Genomic DNA, 26,745 nt, shown 5'->3' with positions numbered 1-26,745 from the left:
CCAGGGCCCACCCACCCCACCTGGCATATCTGCACACAGCAGGGCTGCACCTGGCCCTGCCGGGATACCTTCAGTGGGAGGCAGAGAAGGGGCAGTAAGGGAGGTTCTGGTTCCTGCGCTTTGAAGCCTGACAGAACTGAATTCAAATATGAGCTCCACTGCATTCTTGTTACTTAACCTTGGGCAAGATACAACTTTTCTTTGCCTCTGTTTCCTCATCTGTAAAATGGAGATAATGAAACTGATTTAGAGTATTGTTGTACAGATAAAACAAGCAGTCCTTGGCACAGAACAGATGCTCAATAAATGCAGCTATTACAGCTATTCTCTGTTGTCTGGCCTGTTGCTCCACAATGCCCTCATGGTGAAGCCTCTCATGGCAGGGGCAGCAAGGGACAGGAGGCCGCTCCAAGAAGGAGAAAGACTCTAAGCTGAAAGCACCTTAGAGGTACTTAGGTCAAGGAGTCCCACACATGGCTAAGCATCACAATAACCAAGTGGCTTGTTAACAATACTGATTCAGGTCCTTGCCCTAGACATTGGGATTCAGGAAGCCTGTCTAGGGATGTGGGAATTTGCATTTTAATAAGCTTTCCTGGTGATTCTGATGCACTGCCAGGTTTGAGAACCTTTGAATTAGGCCAGTCACCTCCTTAAAAATAAATGGATGAATGAATTACTGGTTTTTTCTTCCATTATGAGCATAAGCGGGGTCATTACAAAATATGCAGAAAACACAGAAAAAGAAAAAGTGAAAAATAATTCAATCAACACGTACTGAATGCCCATTAAATGCCAGGCCCTCTGCTAAGTACTGGGGATATGGCCCTCAAGAGATGTCCAGTTTATGTGTGGAGACAGAAAGACAGAAATAGACACAGAAGACTAACATGATACATAGGTTTTAGAGGCCCCTTAGGAAATGTACAGGAACAGAGATGAGGGAGCAATTGATTCTTTCTAAGAAGTTGGGGAAATCTAAAGCTGGACCAGAAGGAGAACAGGTGTTCACTTGCTGGACAAGGGAGGGAAGGGCATTTCAGGAGGGATGAACAGGACATATAAAAGCATACAAAGAGGGCTTCCCTGGTGGCTCAGTGGTTGAGAGTCCGCCTGCCGATGCAGGGGACACAGATTTGTGCCCCGGTCTAGGAGGATCCCACATGCCACGGAGCGGCTGGGCCTGTGAGCCATGGCTGCTGAGCCTGCGCGTCCGGAGCCTGTGCTCCGCAACAGGAGAGGCCAGAACAGTGAGAGGCCCACGTACCGCAAAAAAAAAAAAAAAAAAAAAAAAAAAAGCATACAAAGAGAAAGGCGTTTGTTAGGAAAATGTCCTAAGGTCACCATAGTAAGGTCATCATATATGGTAAATAGCAGTGGCACAGGGATGCTGGTGTGAATGGCTAGAGCCAGATTGTGAAGAATCCCAGAGGACCTCACGAATGTTGCCTGCATTGGGAAGTATGATTTTCCCAGTATTTTTTTTAACATATGCCTTTTTGTTTTCATTTTTATGTGACCAACTTAATCAAGCAGATGGGCCATAAATTTATCTAATCCCAATTGTTGGACATTTAGGCAACTTCTAATTGTAATAATTATAAAACACTATGATCGACATCTTTAACCATAAAGCTCTTTCCATATTTAAGATCTTTCCTAAGGAGACAGTTTCAGGATATGAATTAAGAAATGAAAGTGAATGGACATCTTCAAGGCTCCTGATAAATAGTTCCAAAGGATTTTCTGAAAGTGGCTCATTTTTATAAATGAGGAGTAAGGCCCAGGGAGCTTACATGTCTTATCCAAGTCACACTTGGATGGGGGCGGAACCAAGAGCAATTCTGGAATCTCCTAACTCCTGGTCCAGGGCTCTTTCTTCTATATCATATTGCCTTCCCACAGATCAAGGCTGAGTGCAGTAAGATCTATTTGGCCAATGCCTCTGATCACTTCCAACTAAGGACTTTAGGTTAGCAATGTACATGGGTAAGAGATGAGAGGAATATGTGTATGTTTACATGCACATGTGAAGCTCTATATATGAGCCTTTTTTCCCAACCATATCATGTATGCTCCCCTTATATTACAGTTTCTGTTCTAGTCAAGCATATCTTACACTGTCTTACCTTCATACCTTTGACCCTACATGAAATGTCTCCTGTTCTCCTATTCAAATTCTATGCATATTTTTATATTTATTTAATTTTTTATTATTTTATTTTTAAAGACAGACCTACATGATCCAAAAAGCATTTCCAGACTATGAGCATTCACTATCAGTAACATCCATTTATGATACTTTATTGCTTTGCAGCACCTCTTATATTGATGTAAAATTATTTAAGTTTACCTATGAATAAAAATCTGTCTCAGGCTCTGTTACTAGAAAGAGATAAAACAAAAAAAACCTACCCTCCTTAAGCTAATGAGAATATATTTACTTCAGAAAGGCACTTCTAGAGTTTGATGGGCTCAAGACAGGTCAGTCCCTTCCCCTGAACCTTCCACATCACAGTAGTGGACATCTTGGTAAAACAGAAAGAGCACTGGACTAGGAGACAGAATAATGACAGTTTCCATGTGCTAAGGGCCGACTCTGACCAGGCACAACGCTAGCTGCTTTACATGCATTATATACTTGGAATAACCTTAAAATAATTTCAGCAAGGGAACTATTATTCTCCCTGTTTTTACAGATGAGAGATGTTGGGACCTGAGAGATGGAGTAATTTGCTCAAGGTCAATACCATTAGTAAATGTCAAAACTGAGATTTAAACCCAGGTGTGTCTGAGTCAAAAACCATTTTTTTTCTGCTTTACTGCCCTACCTTGGCAAATGTCATTTCAGTTCTAGCTCTGCTACTCTTATGCTATATGATTCCCAATAAAGCATTCGTGCTGAGTCCTGTCTCTTACATGTGAGATGGGGATAATTATGTCCCCATCCTGCTCCTCACTCCCAACATACACAAAGGGCTGTTGCCATGATTAAATGATACAATGAGTGTAAGAGACCCAGACAGATGTACAGATTGTTATTAGAGCCCTGAACATCACGACTGGTCATTCTAATGATGACTGGAGACTCTGCCAAGATTCTCTCATTTAAGGAGGATTTAATTATGCTCACTGGACAGCCCCTTCTAGCATGAGAAAGTGAATGGCTGCAATGCATTTCAAAATGACCCTCAACAACAACTGAAGCCAAGGGGTTAATACTCTGAGAAAATCCATTAACTAAAACATTGTATCCCTTGAACACTCTGGGGAATCATGGTCTCCCAGGACATTTTCCTGCTCCATCATTTAGATGTATGTATTTGTATACAAACGTGTGTGTGCACGCACACATGTTTCACCAGCACCCATGTCTAGAGAGAGGGATTCAGCAGAAGGGAGGCTGGGCTGGAGCTCCACCACCAGGGGGCCAGTTATAAACTGGTTTGGGGTATCTATTCCAGTTTTCCAGAGGCTTCTGGTAAAACATCAGGAGACCTGGTTTAAAGTTCAGATTCTGCTGCTTACTAGTTGTATAACCTGGGCAAGATCCTTGACCTCTCAGCCTCAGTTTCCTTTTACATAAAATAGGGATAATGCCTATCTTAGACAAATGAGTTAACCTTCCTGGGCTGCTGTTTCCTCTGCTGTAAAACTGATGCCACAGTTACTTTGTGTTTCGTGCTTACTATGTACCTGGCCCTGTGCTGAGCTCTACATGCATTCTTTCACTCATCCTCACAGCCCTGTGGGATGAGTACTATTACCTCCAGTTGACAGATAAGGAGACCTATACTCAGAGTTCAGTAATTTGCCCAGGCCACACAGTGTTAAGTTGCAGAGTTAGGATTCAAACCCTGTTCTCTTTGCTTTGAAACCCTGTGCTCTTAGCCACTAAACCATACTCCAGCCTACCAGAGGGGTGCTGCAAGAAAGACATGAAATAACATTTGCTATTATTATTATTCTTATGTGCCCCCTGGGTGCCCAGTAGTCTGCATTCCTTTTCTACGTCGCATGAGCGCCAGGAGGCTCTCCAGAGCTCTGAGGCTGGCGGACTCTGTGGGGCATGTGTGCCTCTGGAGAACAAGACCTGCTGGAAAAATATTTACTGCCGCAACCTAAATTCATGAAGTCAGCCACACTGTGAACATGAGCAGGGGTGATGGATGAAATTCCTCCAAAGTTTTAAGTTGAAGGCCAGTTTGGCAGTGAGAGAACCTAGAGTAAAGACTAGAAGACTGAAGACTAGAGTAAAACACTCGTGTTCAAGCATTTGCACCGATTCCCTTGAAGCTGATGGTAACCAAGGCGACCGTGCTGGATTCCAGTGAGGAGAAAGACAGCATTGCCAAGGCAGGAGATGCTGGGCAACCCCCTCCTCACCCTGACCCTCCACTGCTTACACAGAAAGGAGGAAGGGACACATGAGGAAGACACCACGTTTAAAAAAATTTTTTTTTATTAGTTATCTATTTTATACATTTTAGTGTACATGTGTCAATCCCAATCTCCCAATTCATCCCACCACCTCCCCACCACCTTCCACCCTTGGTGAAGACACCACATTTTTAAACCTTAGGCTGGATGGAACTAAAAATAGAACTGTGATTCAAATGTCTATTACTGAGTCCTCTGCCTTTGCACTCTGGAAACCAGATTGTTTCACCCCTCATTAAATCGACCTCCCCAAGGTGCTCATTCCCACAGCTCAGAGACTCAGGGCAGCAAGAATTACTGAGAGTCTAATGAGCACTTGGTACACACTGGGCCCTTTACACCCATGGTCTCATCTGAGCTGTACAATGACCCTGTGAGGCAGGTATTATCAATCCTATTTTACAGATGTGGAAATTGAGGCCCAGCTGGGCAGTATGACTTGCCCAAGGTCACTTAGCTAGTAGGTGGCAATGCTGGCTCCAGAACCCATGCTCTTTCAAATATATATGCCTGCTACGTTTCAAAGTAAGAAGCTGAGCTTCATTTTAGGCTTAGTGAGTGATGAAAGCAACACTGCTATCCAGTTTGCCTTATGGCTCTGGGAAGGACTCAGCAAAGCAGCCATTTGAATGATTCACTCCTGTGACTGACAAGAAGACTTCTCTTGGTTATAGCTTTAACAGCTGCTAAATCTGCTACACCTCCCTGCCCCCTCCAGCTGGCCCAGGGAGGTGAAATTATTTATATAAGAATTTTAGTGGCCTCCTGCCTCAAGGCATGATTATCAGAGACTTTTAAGTGATAAAAATGTCATAAATCATAATAAAGGATAAGAGGAGTCAGGGTTAGGGAAGATAACAGGCAAGAGGATATTCTGAAAAGCAAGGCAGTAGGTACAGATGCAACAGAATAACCCCCAAAGTTTACAAAAACACTTTCCTAGCAATTTCTTCATCTGATCCTCAGATGTTAGTATGTCTATTTTATAGATGATGAACCTTAACAAAAGGTTAAGGTCTAAGGTCCAAAGTCAGACAGAGGCTGGGACAGGAACCTAAGTGTGTCCTAATCCCCACCCAGTACTTCCTCCAACCCACCTGCTCCTTAAAGTTGAGAAGACAGAAATCTGTAAGAACTATTAGAGAAAGAACCCTGTAGTCTTGCTCCCCTGAATGACAGGACCAGGGAGGGGAGAGTGGCTGTGTCAGTATCAGAGAGAGGCAGCACAGAATCAGAACATTTTTTCAAATCCCACCTTAGATATCTACCAATTGTACGACCCTGGGCAAGTCACTTCATCTTTCTGCCTTGATTTCCTCATTTCTAAAATGTGGTTCATAATGGTACCCATCTTATATGGTTGTTGCGACAATTAAATAGAAAAAAATAAACCATACATGCCATTTGCACCATACAAGCCATTTGCACCAAGGCAAATCTTGGTGAGCATTAGTTGTCACCATTTTAATCGAAGGTGCGCAGCATACTGCATGGCACATAGAAGATGCTCAGTTAATGTTCATTCCTTCTTCTTCCCCATGTTCCCATACCTCCCAGCGCACAAAATCCCCATCCATTATCTGCAGACCTGTTCAGAGGAGGTCTAGGATTGGAAATTGGGAAAGCAGAGGGTGCTTCTTCCCAGACAGCGTGCCTGGGCTGGCCTTATTTTAGGGGGCTGTGAGCTGGCACGCAGTCATTAATCATACTTTGTATACGTGCTTTCAGATCATTCCCCAGAAATTAGTGACTCCATCCTGGATATTCCTCAGGAGACAGAGCTTTCATAGGTATGGGCTCCTCCTGAGGACCTAACCCTCACAATGGCATCTTGACCTCTAGGGAGAAAGTCTTGTAAGACGGGTAGGTCCCTGCAAAAGTCGACCAGAAAAGCAGTCTCTGCTCTGGGCTAACTTACTGCAGCAGCAGGAATAATCACAGAGTGGTTACATTGATGTAACATTATCAAAGGCATCACAACAGCACACCCTGTACCAAAGCCACTTAGCGGAAACATTATCCATATATACATGAAGAAAAAACTACTTAAGTAGATCTGCTTCACTAACCTCTCTTTACAGAAACTCTCTGACCTTTCTAAAGAGCTAAAAGTCTTCATGCCAATCTCCTACCAGGTCCTTCTATTTGGGTGTTCCACAGGCATCTCACACTTTGTTATGTTAAAAAATAAATCCATCACTTTCCCTAAAGCCTACTCTTTCCTCTCCGTGTATGTCCTGTCTCGGTCAATGGCAACACATCTACCCAGTCTACCAAGCAGAAAACTCGGTGCCACCCCTGATCCTGCCCATTCTTCTCCTTCTCTTCTCAACCCTGTTCATACCAGGTCACTTAGTCCCAACAAGCTGAGCGTGGCCTTTTAAGTCGCTTCTGACTTTCTACCTCAGCTGCCACTACTTAATTCAGGTCCTAATCACCCTTCCCTTAAGGTAATGCTCTGGTTTCTCTATGCATCTCTCTGCTTCCAGGTTCTCTCTCCTTCAACTCAGCCTTCCTCCCATCCCCAGAATGATTTTCTTAAAATACAAGTTGGACTATGTGATGGTCAGTTTTATGTGTCAATCTGTATCCAGTTATTCAATCAAACACTAAGTGTTGCTGTGAAGGTATTTTGTAGCTGTGATTAACCTCTATAATCAGTTGATTTTATTGATACGTAAAGGAGATTAATTCTACATAATCTGGGTGAGCCTGAGCCAGTCAGTTGAAAGTCCTTAAGAAGAGAACCGGGGTGTCCCTGAGGAAGAAGTTCTGCTTATTGACTGGAACATCAGCCTGCCCTTCCTGAAGATCTGCCCTGTGGATTTCAGACTTGCCATCTTCCAGAGTTGTACATGTAGATTCTGTGCATTAAATCTCTTAATACATGTCTCCTACTGGGTCTGTTTCTCTGGTTGAACTGGGCAGTGTTTCTGTCTCTGAAACAAAATCTTTATTTTGATAGGACCTATTAGACTAGTAAAAATTAGTAGCTGGATCAGCCCCGGTTTTGGCAAGGATGTGGAGTTACAGAAATCTTCAAAACTAACAAACCATTGTAAATCAACTATACTCCAATAAAAATTAATTTTTAAAAAAGGGATAATATTTAGCATTGATTAAAAAAAAAAGAAATCTGGTCTTCCCTGGTGGCACAGTGGTTGAGAGTCCGCCTGCTGATGCAGGGGATGCGGGTTCATGCCCCGGTCCGGGAGGATCCCACATGCCACGGAGAGGCTAGGCCCGTGAGCCATGGCCGCTGAGCCTGCGCGTCAGGAGCCTGTGCTCCGCAACGGCAGAGGCCGCAACAATGAGAGGCCCACGTATCGCAAAAACAAAAAGCAAACAAACAAAAGAAATCTTTATGTACTGCTGGTGTCATGTATCAGGTCCTTTACATATATTATCCTACTTAATTGTCATAATAACGCTTTAAGTATTCTCATTCTCTTTATCCACATAGGAAAACTGAGGCTCAGGAAGGTTGTAATTCACTCAAGGTAACACAGCTAGAAAATGCCAGGGCTGAGATCTGAAACCCAGTCAGGCAACTGTCATGGACTTAGTGTCCCCACTAAATCACACTGAATTCATTTGAGAATTATAATAAAACAATATTTATTAAAACTATGATATTCTATCTTGCTTTTTATGCAAAATGATTACTTTTCCTTTCTAATCAGTTATACATTTTACAACATCAGGAAGCCTTTATGAAGCAAGAAGCAGCGGGGGGGGGGGGACCAGATTATTATCTTTATTTTTATAGTTGTTCAATTAAAGCCCTTGAAGGGCAAGCATCTTACTTACTTAAAGTCACAAAAAAACCAGAAGATTAACAAAAGCATCTGAATAGTCTAAAGGGCCAGATTAAAAAGAAATCTTCCTTAGAGTATGGGAAGTCCTGCGTTTGGAAGGTATCAGTTTCAAACACTCCCTTCCGAGAACACAGCCACAGCCACCTCCCCCAGCTTCGCCTCACTAGTGCCAGCTGACCAGGAATCATCGAGGCAGTCAACACCCTCTCTTACATTTATGCCCAATTAAGTGTTACTCTGTTGACTTCAGCTCACATTTCCACCCCTGTTTAGCTTCTGATTTATCATCCTTTGTATATATAAACCCTCCCAGTTTTCTTTATCATAGAAAGTGGAACACTCTCCTTCTTTGCTTTCATGGGCACAGGCTGAGGCTGGAGCTTTTTGGCAGCCATAAGAGATCCCTTTTCATCTCTTATCAATTTATTGATAATTTGGGAGACTATCACTCCCTAATTCTGAATCCACCACTTTGGATACCCAGACCCTTACACTGTAGAGCACCCAGGACAATGTTCTTCTCCTTGAGTTATTTAACCTCTCTGTGCCTTAGTTCCTCTATCTGTGCAACAGGTATAATAACAGTACCTACTTTATGGTTGATGTAAAGAATAAATTAATATTGTGTAAAACTGCATATGGTTCATGGTAAGGACCAATAATGTCAACTATTACTGTTATCATGGTCCCTAAAGATTATTTGAGAGTTGATAATCTCCTCTGTTGGCTTCCTAGGCCCTTATTTCTCCTTACCTTCCCCCCAAAAGCTGAATTATTGAAATCTTTACCTTTTTGTTTTTTCTAATTACAACTGAGTTCATGTAGCAACCCCTGGGAGAGGCTCAAAAGTTAAGAAATAGAAAGAAACAGGTCTAATTTCTGTCTATTACCAGACTGAATTTGCTAAAAACCTGTGAGCTGCTGCAGCAGAGGGAAATGGAGGATATGGTACCTCCGGTGTGGATGTGTAGCAGAAACTACCCAGAAGTGGGCCCAATCAAGGGCTCCTGAGGCCATGGCTGCCAGGTCAGCGTGACAAGGGTGGGGGCCCTGGAGCTCACCTCAGAAGTTGCTGATGCTCTGTCTCCAAAGAGGTGTGGTGGTGCCAGCTAGCATCAGGACCTGGGGGCTGGCATCCTGGGCTCAGCCTCTGACTTGCTGTGTGACTCTGGGCAAATCATTTCTTCACTTAGGCCTTCATTTCCTCTTCTGTGGGGATGAGGTCATTTCTGAAGTCCCCTCCACCTTCAAATTCTGTGATTCTAGGACCCCTATGCCTCTTCTTACATTAGATCAGCTAAAATTCTGCTCCCCTCCCTCAGAAAGGCAGTCCCCTCCCATAGTAGAAGCCTATAAGCCTTTGGCCATCCATTCCATTTGGCAAAATTAAATTTTTAAAAAGCATCTGTCCAAGAGTCCCTATCATTTTACTTGTGGGTTTTTTTTTTTGTCTTCTTGCTATATAATGCCATTTGCTGAAAATTTCTGCAAGTCAGTTCCCAACTGATCACAGTAAATTCTCTTCATGTGCAGAATTTATTTAAGAAGTGCTGCCTGAATAAAGTGAACAGGTTCAAAAAACTGACAAAGCACAAAGGCCACATAAGAGGCTACTGGCATATGCATGCATGCCACACTAGGGTCACACTGCACAGCTTCCTGACTAAGTCAGCATCTTGGCTGCCACGGGGAGAGGGAGGGACTGGCCTTAGGGTGGAACTGGAGTTGCAACTAGTATGGGGCAGAGTCCCAGCCAAGAAGTCTGATGGGGATTCAGGAGCCACAATGCCTAGTCGTAACAATCAGACATCCAGTGTGCTGAGGCCAAAAGGGCAGCAGCATCTTCCTTGCCTCAAGCTGAAAACCACAAACTTATCGAATTAGTTACCTTACACAGCCACAAAATCAAACCCCGTGCCATTCCTCCAAGATTCCTTTGTTGACCAGCTATTTGCTTCTGAAAACAGATCAGATCAAGTCATTCCTCTGCTTTAAGACCTTTCCTGCTCCTTGTTACCACAGAGGATGAAGTCCTGTCTCCTCAGGCTTCAGGCATCCCCACAGCCTTGTTTCCCACTGCTTTGTTCCCCTCCCAATCCCCTCTTTTCCCCCAATTTGCCATGTCTTCTGCATGCTTTTGTCCATGTTGATCCCCTTCCCTGGAATGTCTTTCTCTTCCTCCTGCTCATCCTTGAAGACCCACCGCAAACATCATGTCTTCTCTTAGAAGTATTCCCTAACCCCATGTTAGGGTGAAGGTGTGAGTTTATGAATTTTATGAACAAGACACTGTCTCAGAAAGTGTCAGAGCTGGAAGAGACTTTGAAGATTATCTTACAGATTTCTTTTATCCATAAAGAAAAGCACGCCCAGAGAAGGAAAGTGCCTGCCCAAGAAGACAGCAGCTAATCTGGTACTCAGGTCCCTTGGCCCAGGACTCTTTCTATTACATGGTGCAGCTTCTTAATGAGTGACTAAATCTGTGAATAATCAAAGGGGCAAACAGAATGCTGCGGAAGCCTTGCCTAGGGAGAGTACTTTGGAATGAATGTCACAGCTGTTCTGCATTTAAGGGCTTAGGTGCACCCGGGAGGAATAGGGGATTCTACAGAGACGAGAGGCAACAGGGACAGCCACTGGGTAGGTGGTATTTAGGGGTCCTGGTGCAAGCTGAGGCCTGTGGGTGCTACACTGAGGCAACACTGAGAGTCTGGGCGTTCATAGGGAGATACCAGGGTGCCACTCAGACTCAGAAAGCTTGCTCCTGTCTAAGGAAGGACAGAGCAGGCTCATGGGCCTGACTGCTTGGCCATTGTTAAAGCTGCCCCACACTGCACATGGTCCCCTAGGTGCTAGGCTCTGAGGACAGACTGCGATACAGGCTGGCCTCTGCCCCTCCAGACAAGTATTGTACTATCAGTTGCTATTGCTTTTTCCTGTCTTCCGAAGAAGTCACGTGCATGCTATAAGCTTAGTATAATAGATGCTGCTTGATATGCTAATTAAGCCAAAGCCTGACCTCTGCAGGGAGCACTTGAGGGGGAAAATGCAGACCTCAGAGTCAGCAGATGTCAGTCTGAATCCAGGGCTTCACCTCTTTGAGTGTCCATTTTCCCATCTGGAAAACCCGTCTACTTTCTACCTTGCATGGTGATGACCTAATGAAATGATATATGCAAAATGCTCAGAGTGGCGCCCATACTTAGTAGGTACCTACTACTGTCAGTTCTCTTTTACTCTGTAAAAAGGTATTATCTTAAAAAAAAAAATCCACTGCTGCAATCGTCAACTTTTGAGTGTCTTCCTAAATAACCCTTAATGGCACCACACTGTCTATACGGTAAAGTCAATGCTACCGGAGACGGCCTTAGCTGACCCTCCGCTGTCTTGCTGGCTGACCAGCTGTCTCTCAACCATGATTCACACTTTAAAGCCTTCCTTCCCTTTGCTCATGTTGATCCCTCAGCACAGAACGCTCTTTACCCTTCCTCCACTCAGGAACCCCCTCTGCCATGAGGATTTACAAAATTAATCATTCCTTCCTCTTCACTTGTTCTTCTAATTCTTGTCACCTTCTGCTTTGCACTCACTCATCTGTTCATTCAGTATTTATTAAGCACATATCACGTGCCAGGCTTAAGTCTCTTTCCCATTAAATATGAGTTCCATAAGGTAAGACCATTTGCCGTATTCCTTCTCAGCACCCAGAATGCTACAGGGCACATTATCAGTCACTAGCAAGCTGATGGGAGGGAATAAGGAAAATACTGTATATAATATTCATTCAGCTTTTAACAAACATACAAAGCACCTACTGCATGCAAGGCAAGTGTAGACAGTGCAGGTCTATTAAGATGAGTTTGTGCACATGAGGACAGACTTTGAGTGATGGAGGAGACTTTAGAGCTATTTCCCAGATTGGGATTCTAAGGCCAGGAGAGGGAGGGGTCCTGCCCAGGATCACACAGAGAGTTAGTGGCAGACAGAGCTGGGAGCAGAGCTCAGCCCTTGCACTGCAGAAGGCTGTCTCTGTCTTGCTCTAACTCGTACTTTTTTACTTTGAGCTCACCTTAGTTAGATTTACCTTTGCAAGGCCCGAAGCTTCTTGAGTATTTGTAAACCAGTGCACTGGGTCACAATTACAGTTTTTGCTACTGTAAGTAACTCCAAAAGGACCAGAGCATTATGCCAAAACATGGTGGTTAATCTCGTGCCCAAAAAGGGTGGCATGAGAGAGTGAGTAATTTAGCAAGTTATGTGAGCCTCCTTGACAGCCTGGCACCCTCACCTGTGGTCTCATGTAGAATGACTACTGTGGAGTGACACAAACATTGCTTCTTTAGGAGTAATAGTGAAAAACTTTACTGAGAGCTAAGAAGGCACTTTTTGTGACGTGAGGCTACGCCCTGAAAACAAATGACTCAATAGAAATGTGCCTCGAATGATAACCAATGGTCTGTAAAAATATCTCTGTATTAATTGTGAAACATCTCTCCTGAATGTGAAAGATCTGATCACATTCTGGCCTGGCAAAGAAGAAAATACGGTGTTCTCAAGCAGTGTGATAATGGCAACAAGTATATCACCTCCGCAGCTGAGAGAAGCAGGACCTGGGACAGAGCACTCAGAACCTAGGGAGTGACTTAAAAGACGCTGCTCTGCCTTTGCAGTCCCTCTCCACATGGCAAACAGCCCGGGAGATCACAACCACTTAGGAAAGCTCCTTGAGAACCAACCACAAGCCCTGTCTAAGCAACATGAGCTGGCCCCAGCTCTGCCACTGACTAGCTGGGCAATCTTGGGTTAAGTCATTGCTTCTCTCTATGCCTTAGGGCTACTCTGGTAGTGACAGGACTCAGGAAGGCAGCCAAAAAAAGTGAATTCAATAAATAGTGTTGAGACTTTCAATAGCTATCTGGAAAAATAATGAAGTTGAATCCATACCTGACATTGTATATCAGGATAAATTCCAAATGGATTAAAGATTTACTTGTACAATATAAAACCATAATGTACTAGAATAAAATATGAGGAAAGTCCTTTATACCCCGGAGTGGGGAGGGATCCTCTAACTCAAAATGCAGAAGGCATAAAGGAAAAGACTGGTAAATTTCAGCTACGGTGAAAGAAAAAGTTGCATGGTAAAAATAGGACAAAATAAAAACATCAAAAGCAAAAACAAAAAGCAAAAATCTAGGACTGGGAACCAAGATGGCAGAGTAGAAGGATGTGCTCTCACTCCCTCTTGTGAGAACACCAGAATCACAACTAGCTGCTGGACAATCATTGACAGGAAGACATTGGAACTCACCAAAAAAGATACCCCACATCCAAAGACAAAGGAGAAGCCACAATGAGATGGAAGGAGGGGCGCAATCATAGTAAAATCAAATCCCATAACTGCTGGGTGGGTGACTCACAGACTGGAGAACACTTATACCACAGAAGTCTACCCAATGGAGTGAAGGTTCTGAGCCCCATGTCAGGCTTCCCAACCTGGGGGTCTGGCAACGGGAGGAGGAATTCCTAGAGAATCAGACTTTGAAGCCTAGTGGGATTTGATTGCCGGACTTTGACAGGACTGGGGGAAACAGAGGCTGCACTCTTGGAGGGCACACACAAAGTACTGTGCGCATCGGGACCCAGGGGAAGGAGCAGTGACCCCAGGGGACACTGAACCAGACCTACCTGCTAGTGTTGGAGGGTCTCCTGCAGAAGTGGGGGGGTGGCTGTGGCTCACTGTGGGGCCAAGGACACTGACAGCAGAAGTTCTGGGAAGTACTCCTTGGCATGAGCCCTCCCAGAGTCTGTCATTAGCCCCACCAAAGAGCCCTGGTAGGCTCCAGTGTTGGGTTGCCTCAGGTCAAACAACCAACAGGGAGGGAACCCAGCCCCACCCATCAGCAGTCAAGCAGATTAAAGTTTACTGAGCTCTGCCCACTAGAGCAACAGTCAGCTCTACCCACCACCAGTCCCTCACATCAGGACACTTACACAAGCCTCTTATATGGCCTCATCCACCAGAGGGCAGACAGCAAAAGCAAGAAGAACTACAATCCTGCAGCCTGTGGAACAAGAACCACATTCACAGAAAGACAGACAAGATGAAAAGGCAGAGGGCTATGTATCAGATGAAGGAACAAGATAAAACCCCAGAAAAACAACTAAACAAAGTGGAGATAGGCAACCTTCCAGAAAAAGAATTCAGAATAATGATAGTGAAGATGATCCAGGACCTCGGAAAAAGAATGGAGGCAAAGATTGAGAAGATGCAAGAAATATTTAACAAAGACCTAGAAAAATTAAAGAACAAAGAAACAGAGATGAACAATACAATAACTGAAATGAAAACTACACTAGAAGGAATCAATAGCAGAATAACTGAGGCAGAAGAACGGATAAGTGACCTGGAAGACAGAATGGTGGAATTCACTGCTGCAAAACAGAATAAAGAAAAAAGAATGAAAAGAAATGAAGACAGCCTAAGAGACCTCTGGGACAACATTATACACAACAACATTCGCATTATAGGGGTCCCAGAAGGAGAAGAGACAGAGAAAGAACCCAAGAAAATATTTGAAGAGACTAGTTGAAAACTTCCCTAACATGGGAAAGGAAATAGCCACCTAAGTCCAGGAAGCACAGCGAGTCCCATACAGAATAAACCCAAGGAGAAACACACCGAGACACATAGTAATCAAATTGGCAAAAATTAAAGACAAAGAAAAATTATTGAAAGCAGCAAGAGGAAAATGACAAATAGCATACAAGGGAACTCCCATAAAGTTAACAGCTGATTTCTCAGCAGAAACTCTATAAGCCAGAAGGGAGTGGCATGATGATATACTTAAAGTGATGAAAGGGAAGAACCTACAACCAAGATTACTCTACCCGGCAAGGATCTCATTCAGACTGAATGGAGAAATCAAAAGCTTTACAGACAAGCAAAAGCTAAGAGAATTCAGCACCACCAAACCAGCTCTACAACAAATGCTAAAGGAACTTCTCTAAGTGGGAAAGACAAGAGAAGAAAAGGACCTACAAAAACAAACCCAAAACAATTAAGAAAATGGTCATAGGAACATACAAATCGATAATTACCTTAAACGTGAATGGATTAAATGCTCCAACCAAAAGACACAGACTGGCTGAATGGATACAAAAACAAGACCCATATATATATGCTGTCTACAAGAGACCCATTTCAGACCTAGGGACACATACAGACTGAAAGTGAGGGGATGGAAAAAGATATTCCATGCAACTGGAAATCAAAACAAAGCTGGAGTAGCAATACTCATATCAGATAAAATAGACTTTAAAATAAAGAATGTTACAAGAGACAAGGAAGGACACTACATAATGATCAAAGGATCAATCCAAGAAGAATGTATAACAATTATAAATATATATGCACCCAACATAGGAGCACCTCAATATATAAGGCAACTGCTAACAGCTATAAAAGAGGAAATCGACAGTAACACAATAATAGTGGGGGACTTTAACACCTCACTTACACCAATGGACAGATCATCCAAAATGAAAATAAATAAGGAAACAGAAGCTTTAAATGACACAATAGACCAGATAGACTTAGTTGATATTTATAGGACATTCCATCCAAAAACAGCAGATTACACTTTCTTCTCAAGTGCGCATGGAACATTCCCCAGGATAGATCACATCTTGGGTCACAAATCAAGCCTCAGTAAATTTAAGAAAGTTGAAATCATATCAAGCATCTTTTCTGACCACAACGCTATGAGATTAGAAATGAATTACAGGGGAAAAAACATAAAAAACACAAACACATGGAGGCTAAACACTACATTACTAAATAACCAAGAGATCACTGAAGAAGTCAAAGAGGAAATAAAAAAATACCTAGAGACAAATGGCAATGAAAACACGACAATCCAAAACCTATGGGATGCAGCAAAAGCAGTTCTAAGAGGGAAGTTTATAGCTATACAAGCCTACCTCAAGAAACAAGAAAAATCTCAAATAAACAATCTAACCTTATACCTAAAGGAACTAGAGAAAGAAGAACAAACAAAACCCAAAGTTAGCAGAAGGAAAGAAATCATAAAGATCAGAGCAGAAATAAATGAAATAGAAAAAAAGAAAACAATAGAAAAGATCAATAAAACTAAAAGCTGGTTCTTTGAGGAGATTAAAAAAAATTGATAAACCATTAGCCAGACTCATCAAGAAAAAGAGGGAGGGCTTCCCTGGTGGCACAGTGGTTGAGAGTCCGCCTGCTGATGCAGGAGACATGGGTTCGTGCCCCGGTCCGGGAGAATCCCACATGCTGTGGAGCGGCTGGGCCTGTGAGCCATGGCCGCTGAGCCAGTGCGTCTGGAGCCTGTGCTCCGCAACAGGAGAGGCCACAACAGTGAGAGGCCTGCATACTGCAAAAAATAATAATGATAAAAAATAAAATAAAATTAAGAATATCTATTTATCAAAAGATATCATTAAAAGAGCAAAAGAGTAAGCAACTGCCTAGGAGATGTTCACAAAACATATAATCCAACAAAGAATTTGACTCCATAAGATAAAGGATCTCTACAAATCATTAAGAAAAACAGACAAAACCCACTTTAAAACAGTGGGCAAAGTCTTTGCACTAGACAAAAGAAGCTACCCAAGTGGCCTCTAAGCATATGAAAAGGTGCTCCACATCACTGGTTACCAGAGAAATGCAAGTTAAAATCACAGTAAGACTCCATACTACACACTCAGGAGAATGGCCTAAATCAATAAGATTAAAAATACCTAGCAAGGATATGGCACAATTAGAACGCTCATATGTTGCTGGTAAGAGTATAAATTGGTACAACTACTTTGTAAAACTGTTGAGCAGAATCTGTTAATGCTATACATATGACCTAGTAGCATAGAAATCCTACTCCTAGTTATGTACTCAAGATAAATAAATGTATATGTTCACCAAAAGGCATGTATAAGAATGTTCATAGCAGCTTTATTCACAATCTTCAAACTGGAAACAACTCAAATGCTCTTCAACAGTTAAATGGATAAATAAGTTGTAGCATATTCATAAGAGGAATATTACTGATCAATAAAAAAGAACTACTGCTACATAGAGAATGGATGATTCTTATGGACACAATGTGTTGAACAAGAAAAGCCACAAAAAAGAGTTCACCCTGTATGACATCGTTTATATGAAGCTCAAGAACAGGCAAGAACTCATATCTGGAGACAGAAGTCAAAATAGTGGTTACCTCTGGGGGTGTGGTACTGACTGAGAAGGAGCATGAGGCAGGCTTCTGGGGTGGGTGCTGGAAATGGTCTGTATCTTGTGCTGGGTGGTGGTTTCTTAAGTACATACATACATAAAAACTCATCAGACTGAACCCTTAAGATTTGTGCACTTTTCTCTCTCTCTCTCTCTCTCTCTCTCTCTCTCTCTCTCTCTATATATATATATATATATATATACACATACTGTACTTCAATTTAAAAAGTAAAATAAACCAAAACCACCCTGAGTAGTTTTTCACCTATTAAATTGGCAAAAATCCAAGTTTCCTAACACACTACTATTAGGGAGGCTGCAGAAACAGGCACTCTTCTACACTGCTGGTGGGAGTGGAAAATGGTATAATTCCTATGGAAGCCAATTTTTGCAGTATCTTGCAAAATAACAAATACACTTTCTCTTTGATACAGTAATTTTACTTCTAGGAATTTATCCTACAGCTACACTCACCCACATATGAAATAACATATATACAAGGTAATTCACTACATCATTACTTGTAATAAGCAAAAGACAGGAAATCACCTAAATGTCCATCAACAGGGCACTGATTAAATAAATCACAGAATATAGGTACACTGGAACATTATGTAGTTGTAATAACGAACTAGAAAGGCTTTTATACTGATATGGAAAGATCTCCCAGATCAATTATTGAAAGAAAAAAAATCAGACACTAAAAAGCATGTAAAGTATACTACAATTTACGTAAAAAGGGGGATAAAAATATATCTTAGTATTCACTTATATTTGCAAAAAGAAACTAGAAAGATACAGAAGAAACTAATAATAGGCATTAGCTGCACATATGGTAGAAGGGTTTTGGCACTCTGGATAGATGGGAGATAAAGCTGGAGGGAAATTTTTCATTTTAAACCTTTTTGTGCTTTTTAAGTTTTAAATAATGTACATGTATTACTCAAAAATTAAATAAGTAAAAAATTTTTTAAAGAGAAGGGACAACGGAAGGGGGAAGAAGAATCCTAAAAGGGGTGGGAATCTCAGAAGGTAGAGAGGGAAGTGTGATGACAACACAATGTCATCAATGTCTCGATTTTATCTGGTTATTATACCGAGAACTGCTTAATCTGAACCAGATTACATATAATCTACATATACAGAAGAACTTGCCAACATGAAGGGGAGCTAAATATTGAAATGAAGAGATGAAATAATCTTATCTGGTGGCCTTAAAAACAGGTCAGACAGGCAGAAGACCACAGGCTCTGGAGATAGAGGCCTGGGTTGAAGACCCAACACACAGATTCCTCCTGATCAGATGACCTGGCGGGGCAAACTGCTCAGCCTAAGCTTCAGCTTCCCCCATCTAGAAAATGGGGTTAACAACAGTGCATCAATGTGGTATGAGGATTAAATGGGACAATATAAGTAAAGCATTTACGCTCTGCCCATCCTACTGTGCATAGGACCGTACAAGTCTGTCCTTGCCTCTAAGCTCTCTACAAGGCTCTGGGTTTGGAGGTATTGCCTCTCAGGGCTATAGCCAGTGTCAAAATGAGTTAGTTCTCGCTATTAAATCCTCACATGACCCCACTTGATGGGTCTCAGGCCATGCAAGGTCAGTTGTTCCACCACACATATTACAAAGGTTCAACAATTGGAAGTCATCAGTGAAATGAAAAAAATTAAAAATAAAAGATCCTTGCATAGATTATAGCTCCAATTTGGTAAAAGAGATGCTTTTGCTTGGAGGAGGACGCTCTACACTTTGCTGCCAAATATCTAACCCTTTAATAATGCCCGTCTGGCAAGCGTGAGTGCTCCAGGAAAAGGCCACCAATAAAATCCCTTCCAAGGGTCTGCGTGGAGCGGAAGAAAGGAAATGTGGTCAGCTCTTTTTTCTCTGCAGGAAGGGAAGGCTGAACAACCGAAAATCAGGAGAGAAGGCAAACAAATCGCCCATTCAAGCCAAAATAAACTGCTCCTGGGGGGAAGCAAAACAGCTGGAGCCAATTCAACCAGGCATGGAAGTGAGGGCCCCGAAGACAGAGCTGGGCCTGGGGAGCCTGCCCCTGGCAGGCAGGGATCTTCCGAGCAAGTGGTGGCCACATGTCCTCATCTCACCTCTGCTGACCGCCTACGCCCACAAATGGGAGCCAGCCAGCTTCGTCATATATGGAGGGAAATCCTGGGTGAAAAGGAAGGAAGCAAGCAAGCAAATGACCTCAGGAACCTGCCAAGTTCACCTGCTGAGCACCTATTCTGTAGCAGGCAACCAACATACCTATGCCATGTGGAAAAACAACTTTTGGGGTGGGTATTGTGATGTTGGTTTTACAGATGAAGAATCAGGCTCACTGAGGAAGAGGGACCTGGCAGCAAACACAGAACAGGTCAAGAGAAACTTCATTGGAAAACTAAGAAAAGAAGCAAACCAAATTGCAAAAGAAGGGGGGGAAAAAGAAACCTGGAAGCAATGAAGTATCAAAGTCGAATTATTTTGATTTCCTAAGAAGCCTGAAATGTGGCTGCTGCGGGGCTTCCCTCAGGCTGGAACGTGCAGGTCCCGAGTCCCTGCCTGGAACAGCGGATAGCAGAATCCTGACCTGGAGCAAATCTGGGCTGGCACTGTTTCCAGGGCTGCTGGGATTTCCAGATCCCCCAGATCGGGGTACTCAGGCTCCAGTTTACAAATCCGTTCTGCAGCTATGCTGAGGTCCTGCCCTGGACCCTGACATTCTAGGTGGGGGAGACACTTCTCTCTCCAGCTTCTGAGACTCCCACCCTGAGCCTCAGCCTTCTTACAGTCATCTTACAATTACTTCCTTAAATTATATTCTTAACATATAACAACAACACCAACACCAGCTAACATTCACCAAGCCTACTTTTGTGTCAGGCACTGTTAGCATTTTATATAACAACCCTATGAGGTCAATAATATGATCTTCCAGATGAGGCAATCAAGACAGAGAGGTTAAGCCATTTATACAGGGTTACATGGCTCATAAGCGGAGGAGCCAGGATTTGAATCCAGGCGATATGATCCCAGTCCCTGTGCTCTTCTTAACCACTCCGCATCCTGCAGCCCCAAGGATATGACAGAGTCGAAGGAGCATTCTTAGAAGTCAGGCACACAGCTCTACCATTTACTGGTACTTACCCCTGGGCAACTTGTTTAACTTCTGAGTCTCAGTTTTCTTCCTTATGAAGTGGGTACAACAAAAACACTTCGTGGAGTTGTGTCCGTTCTTAGACAGAGTAGGTCCTGAATTATATCCTTTCACCCATCTCTTTCCCCTCCCTTCCAGTTTGATCTGTCTGCTGTGCATTCATTAGATATTAAGGCCACCTCTACTTTTGAGCAAAGTTTGGCTTCTCTATATTCTGTTCTAGTCTATTCTACAACCATTTTGTGCCTGTCACGTGTGTGACCCAGCACCAGGCCCTGAGGGCCTGCATCTCGGGGATGAGACTGAAGGCAGGGAAATCCACCTAAAGTAGGCAAGGGCAGGAGGGGGGAGCGGGGAGCTGGCTGTGAGAGCCAGGCTTTCAGCTGGTAGGAACTCTCCTCCTCCAGCTTGTCCCCCTCTTGCTGGCCTCTTGCCAGGGCTAACAGGAGGCTTCTCATCGCTTCCTGCTATACAACTTGCACCCTGCAGGGCACCCACTGAGGACCCCCTTCCCCAGGTGTCAGGGAGCCTCTGATCCCGGCTCACATGCAGGCAGGTGGACATGTCCAGAGTCTCGTGACTGGGCCCACCTTTCCTGACTCTGGAACCATTCATTCAGCAGATTGTGAGCCAGGCCCCAGGCACTGGGGACAAAACAGAAAATAAGAGGTCTGCCCTTGAGGAGTTCATCAGCATGCCATGCCCTGCTCTCCCACCGCCTCTGCTGCCTTCCTCACTTGGGTAGTAACGCTAGACACACCTTTCCAGAATGTTATCATTTCTCTCTCCCAACCAAGAATTACTTCACTGGAACAGTTACACTAACAAGTGATTCTCCCTTCTCCCCACCCAGACCAAGAGAAATGAAAAAGAAATGGAATTATGAATTAATTTCTTTCGCATCCCCTATATAGTAACAGGTGTTTCACACGCCTTATCTCCTCTAATCCTCACAACAATCCTGCAAGGTGGAATTATCCCCATTACATAGATAAGGGGACAACATGGAAGCTCACACAGAGATGGAGCTGGTTTAAACCAAGCTGGCTGCCTGCAGAGTCTATGCTCTTTCTCCAGCCCTAGGCTGCCTGTCGGCTCAGCCTGCCACCCTCCTGGCTCTGGCCTCCTCCTTCAACTGGATTTTGTTTTTTCATGTATTTAGATTCCCTGCAATCTTATTGTTTGTGCCAACCTCTCTCCTAGTCCAGTGACAGCAGCAGCAACATCCTAGGCACCGCCTCTGATTCTTTGATTAGCTTGTCTTAATTACACCCAGGCTGGAGTAGTTCCGGTATAACATATCTGGTGTTGCAAAGCATGCAGGTTTGCTGTTACATTTTCTCACTCCCTCTCTGACTCCAGCGCTTTTTACTCCCCACCCGCTCTGCTGGCTGTCAGCCTACCTCCTCTACTGTCCTTGGTTCCGCCTCCTTGCACATCACATTCGGGCCTACAAAGTAGTGCTTCAAACTGCTGCCAACCCAGGCAGCTGAGCGAGCCAGTCTAGCTTAATTCAGAAAACAGTGCTGGAGTCTCCGCTGAGGGCCAGGCACTGCTCACTGCTCTGGGTGCTGCATATAAGCAGGAAACAAAAGGAGAACACAGGGGTCTCGCCCCTCAGAAGCTGAGAGAGGCTGGGAGAGGGAAGTACACAGGACAGACATCACCTACTCAAGGCAGATAGTGATGGGGCTGTAACAGAGTCCTAAAATGTCGGGGCTGGAGAGAACCTTGGTTTCCTGTTTTTACCCCTCCCTATCACAGATGGGAGACCTAAAGCCCCGAGGCGGGCAATTATTTGAACTAATGATTATCAGAAAATAGCAACGAACACTTCTAAAACCCTTACCAGGAGCTAAGTGCTCTTCTAAGCGCTTTACATGTATCAACTCCTTTAACCCTCACAACAACTGCAACAACCCTATGAGGAAGATGCCACTGCCCTCCCCATTTTAAAAGTGAGAAAAATGAGGCATGGAGGGCTAATCACCTTGTCTGTGTGGGGCCCGACTACCTGAGTTCATACAGCTAGTAAGCAGAAGCCTGCACTGGACTCAAGTAGTCGGGCCCTACACTGTCTCTTTATTGTACCGACTGAGTCTACGTGTGGAAGTAATGAGAAGGCTTCTTGAAGGAACTACGCACAGGCCTGATTATAAAAACAGTGAACCTTGGTTATTCAGAGTCAATAAGAGGAAGCCTCAATTTATCAGAGGCTTGGGAGTTCCAGAGTGACATGAAACACATGGCAGCAAGGGCAGTGAGCAGAACCCCCCATCTCCAAAGAAAGAGCCAAGCAAGAGGAAAGAACTCGGTGCAAAGGATTTATTCAAACACCAGGAGCAGCCCAATCCTCCTCCCCTTTTATGTCTGGCTTTCTACACAGGATGCCCCCAGCCTGTAAGATCTTTAATATTCCCAAATGCCACTTCCTGAGGCAGGGAAGCCAGCTCAGGCACCTTTTTGAATAGAAATTTTTAGAAAAAGGGCTTTTGGCAAAGCCTTGATCAACAAAGGCTTCCATTTCCCAGACTCTTCCCCAACATACACAGACGCATGCACCCTGGCCTTTGGTTAACCAAGAGTCCTCCAAATCTGCCCATGAGTTTCAGAATAAACACAGTTATCAGTATACTAATTACTTACCAATCACTGCCAGATTATGCTCTGAGCCACAGGAGACCTGTAAAGAGAAAGAAAATAAGTTACATTAAACAAAAAATATATTTCAGCCATTATATTTTATGATCAGTTATATTTTAAGGATAATAACATCTATTTTTTGGCAAATTTTAGGAAGTAAGTAGAAAGGGGCACCATGTACAAAAGACTATAGTTACGATACACTCATGACTACATAAAAAGAAAAAGTGACAAAACAAAAAACCGTTGAATGGAAATACACCAAGGTGTTAAAGTATTTGTTTTTAGGCAGAGACCATGAGCGATTTTTTTTTTAATCCTTTCTTCTTTCTACGTTTTTGTGTTTTTCAAACTTTCTATAATGAACATGTGTTACTATAGAAATGGAAGTATAAGGGAATACAAATGACAGTTTTGGAAAACTGAGCTAAAAATCCATCACTCTCATCTGGACTGATAAAATGAGCAAAGAATTCAGTGGAAACAGACTTGCCTGAGGAAAAATTCTTGACTTTTCCTCATCTGCTCACTCTCCCTTTCACCTTCCAGCCACACAAACCACCTGCAGTTCTCTGAACACAACACGTTCTCCCCACACCTCCAGGCCTTTGCACATGCTGTTTCTCTGCCGGGAATGCCCTCTCCTCAACTGCCTACCTAAAAAACTTCTACTCATCCTCTAAAATTTCAAAGCATCCAGAGACTCTCTTGCTGTTGCTTCTAGGCAGACTCAAGCACTCCTTGCATTGTGCAACTTATATGTACCCCCACTGCAGCAATCATCTTGTGGTCTTTTACATTTTCTCCTGTCTCCTCACTAGACTGTGTGTGTCTTGAGAACAAGGCTGAGACTTGTTCCCCTCTGTATTACACAGATGGACTGTACAAAACCTGGGGCTCAGTTAACACCTGTTAAATGAGAGAATAAGTGAAAGAACAAAGTACATAAAGAACAAATACCTAATACATAAAAGACAATCACTTGGGGTTCTGAATCCTGTGTCTGCACCCAGTGAGAGAGACTTCTTGCCTTTCAATCTCCGCATGTCCCAAATGCTACCAGAAGGAAGTGATTGGGAATATAAGGGTATAAATGGCTCCTCAGGTACTAATTAAAAGGAACTCGAAACTCTGGAGAAGCATCCTGTGACCTTTATCAGGACGCTCACTTTAGCTCCTGGCAAGAAAAAGGCTTCAGGTACACATGGAATGTCAATTGGAAGAGCCCTGGAGGTCATCTAGTCCAATCTTTAACACTACAAGGTGCCAGAGGAAGTGTGTGTCAAAATGAAGACTAGGGGGCTTCCCTAGTGGCGCAGTGGTTGAGAGTCTGCCTGCCGACGCAGGGGACACGGGTTCGTGCCCCGGTCCGGGAAGATCCCACATGCCGCGGAGCGGCTGGGCCCGTGAGCCATGGCCGCTGTGCCTGCGCGTCCGGAGCCTGTGCTCCGCAATGGGAGAGGCCACAACAGTGAGAGGCTCGCGTACCGCAAAAAACAAAAAACAAAAACTAAGACTAGGGTCTCTCTGATTCCCTGATTCTCACACAAGTTCCTTTCTTGGTGCTATAGCTTCTCACTCTTTCCCAGTGAAAAACCACTTGGAAGTGATATTCAGAGGTAATTAGCACAGGCCCCCAACAGTCAAGGTAACAGGCTCAAAAGGCATGTGAGCATTGGAGGCAAAATAACCACTGGTAGGTGAGAAGGGGCAGCAAGGCTTCTGAGGCTTTTTTCTTTGTAAATGTTATGCGTCCAGGATCTCAGCTTCCACAGGGAAGACGGTTACCCGCATATAGGTGGATTCCCTGACACTGTCTGGCAAAGAAGTACCTGTATATTTTTACCCCAGTAAATAATTCCAGGGTGACTAGTCTCTGAGCTCCTTTGAGGCAGGCTCTGTATCTATCTGAGGGGTCCCCCCCAGGCCTCACCCAGGCCATACACACAGCACAAGTTTATCATATGCTTCCTGGTTATACTGAGGCTGGTTCCCTAGGTTCTGTCATAGGAAGCTGCTTAGATTGAAGAACTGGGAAAAAACTCAGATGTCTAACAACAGGAGAATTCTATGTAAATTATGGTAGAGCCATCTGATGACTTGGAAATTATGCAGCCTTGGAAAATGATGTTTACAATAAAGGAAAATACTCGTGATATCCTATGAACTGGAAAACCACATAAAAACTGTATATGTAATATGATCTTAAATCTATAATAAAATATGAATAAAAGACTGGAAGGAGTTATTCCAAAAAGTTAATAGTGATAGCCTCTGGGCTAAGCATAAAGGAGGCATTATGAGTATGGTTTTCCTTTTGACTTCTTCTATGGTCTCTAAATTTTACACACTATTTTTATAATCAGAAAAATTATCTATTAAAAATAAGAAAAATAAATATAATGCAGTTCCCACCATAAAGGGAAAAAAAACCCTTCCTGGCTATAAAATAAATATGCTGTAAAATCTGATATACTCTGAAGTAGTGGGGAAAAAAGATTTGAAGGAAACAAATTATAAGGGTAGCTGCGTCATGGTGATGAGATTATAAGATTTTTTTCTTCTATTTTCTATTTTTCAAACATTCTTTAACTGGTGGTAGCAGCAGGATGGCTGGTAGTGGTGGTGGGAACAATAAGAGCAGGAATTAAAGCCACCATATTGAGGACTCATACGTGCCAGGTGTCATGCCAAGGCTCTTTATAAACACTATCTCATCTTCCTCATCACGATCATCTTCTCAGGTAGGTTTGACTTTGCTCATTTTAGAGAGAAGAGAACTGAGGATCATATACATTACATAACTTTCCTAAGTGGCACAGCCATAGATCTAAAACCCAGGTTTGCCTATCTCCAAGCTCATGTTCTGTACTGCTAGGTCACGCTACCTTTGTATTTTAAAAAATAAAGTTATTTCATTTTACAAAATGTAGGCAGAAAGGACCTGCCTCTGACTGCCCGGGCTCACCCTGGGGCTGAGGGCTGCAGAGCTGACCAGCCTTGAAGACCAGGGGCTTCCAGAAACAAGCCACTGACAAATGCCAGCATCAGGCAGGAGACGCTGCTGTGAATTAATGAGCGAGACAGTGATAAACGGATTTTGTCAAGGCAATGTTGCACTTGAAGCTCAAAGCTCCCCGCTGTTTCTTGCTGTCTATGCACTGGCACAGAGGTCAGGAGACTGAACACCACAGGCCACAAAATCCCAGCACTACACTCCTTCAACAAGATTGTATCAATGACCATTTGCTTCACATTGCTTCTGTCAGCATCTACTCACTGCCCAGCTTTCTAGAAGACTCTGTTAACAATGGCAGTGTGCCCATGAGAAAGGGATTCAGATCCAGGAAGCCAGGTGAATCCTAGGTCCTCAGCTTTCGGGTTCTGAGAACTTTGGCAAGGTATTTAACCTCTGGAG

The 26,745-nt window shown here is 43.4% G+C and overlaps 1 protein-coding gene across 17 annotated transcripts in view; it reads right to left on the bottom strand.

The window, feature by feature from the left end:
- The window catches only part of SERGEF (secretion regulating guanine nucleotide exchange factor), a 218,441-nt gene that overhangs the window by 60,400 nt on the left and 131,296 nt on the right, over positions 1 to 26,745 (bottom strand). For 9 of the 17 annotated variants that reach the window (XM_004285535.4, XM_049712861.1, XM_049712858.1 and 6 more), the window contains exon 10: positions 23,331 to 23,367. In XM_004285535.4, the coding sequence (XP_004285583.1) occupies positions 23,331 to 23,367 (37 nt within the window). Of the gene's footprint in view, positions 1 to 11,381; positions 11,417 to 23,330; positions 23,368 to 26,295; positions 26,392 to 26,745 lie in introns of those variants that run through there. The other 8 variants (XM_049712851.1, XM_049712853.1, XM_049712855.1 and 5 more) reach the window with 2 other exon arrangements.

This window comes from Orcinus orca, chromosome 8 (assembly GCF_937001465.1).
Source record: "Orcinus orca chromosome 8, mOrcOrc1.1, whole genome shotgun sequence".
Taxonomy (NCBI): Eukaryota; Metazoa; Chordata; class Mammalia; order Artiodactyla; family Delphinidae; genus Orcinus; species Orcinus orca.
This window is presented reverse-complemented; position numbering and strand designations above follow the sequence as displayed.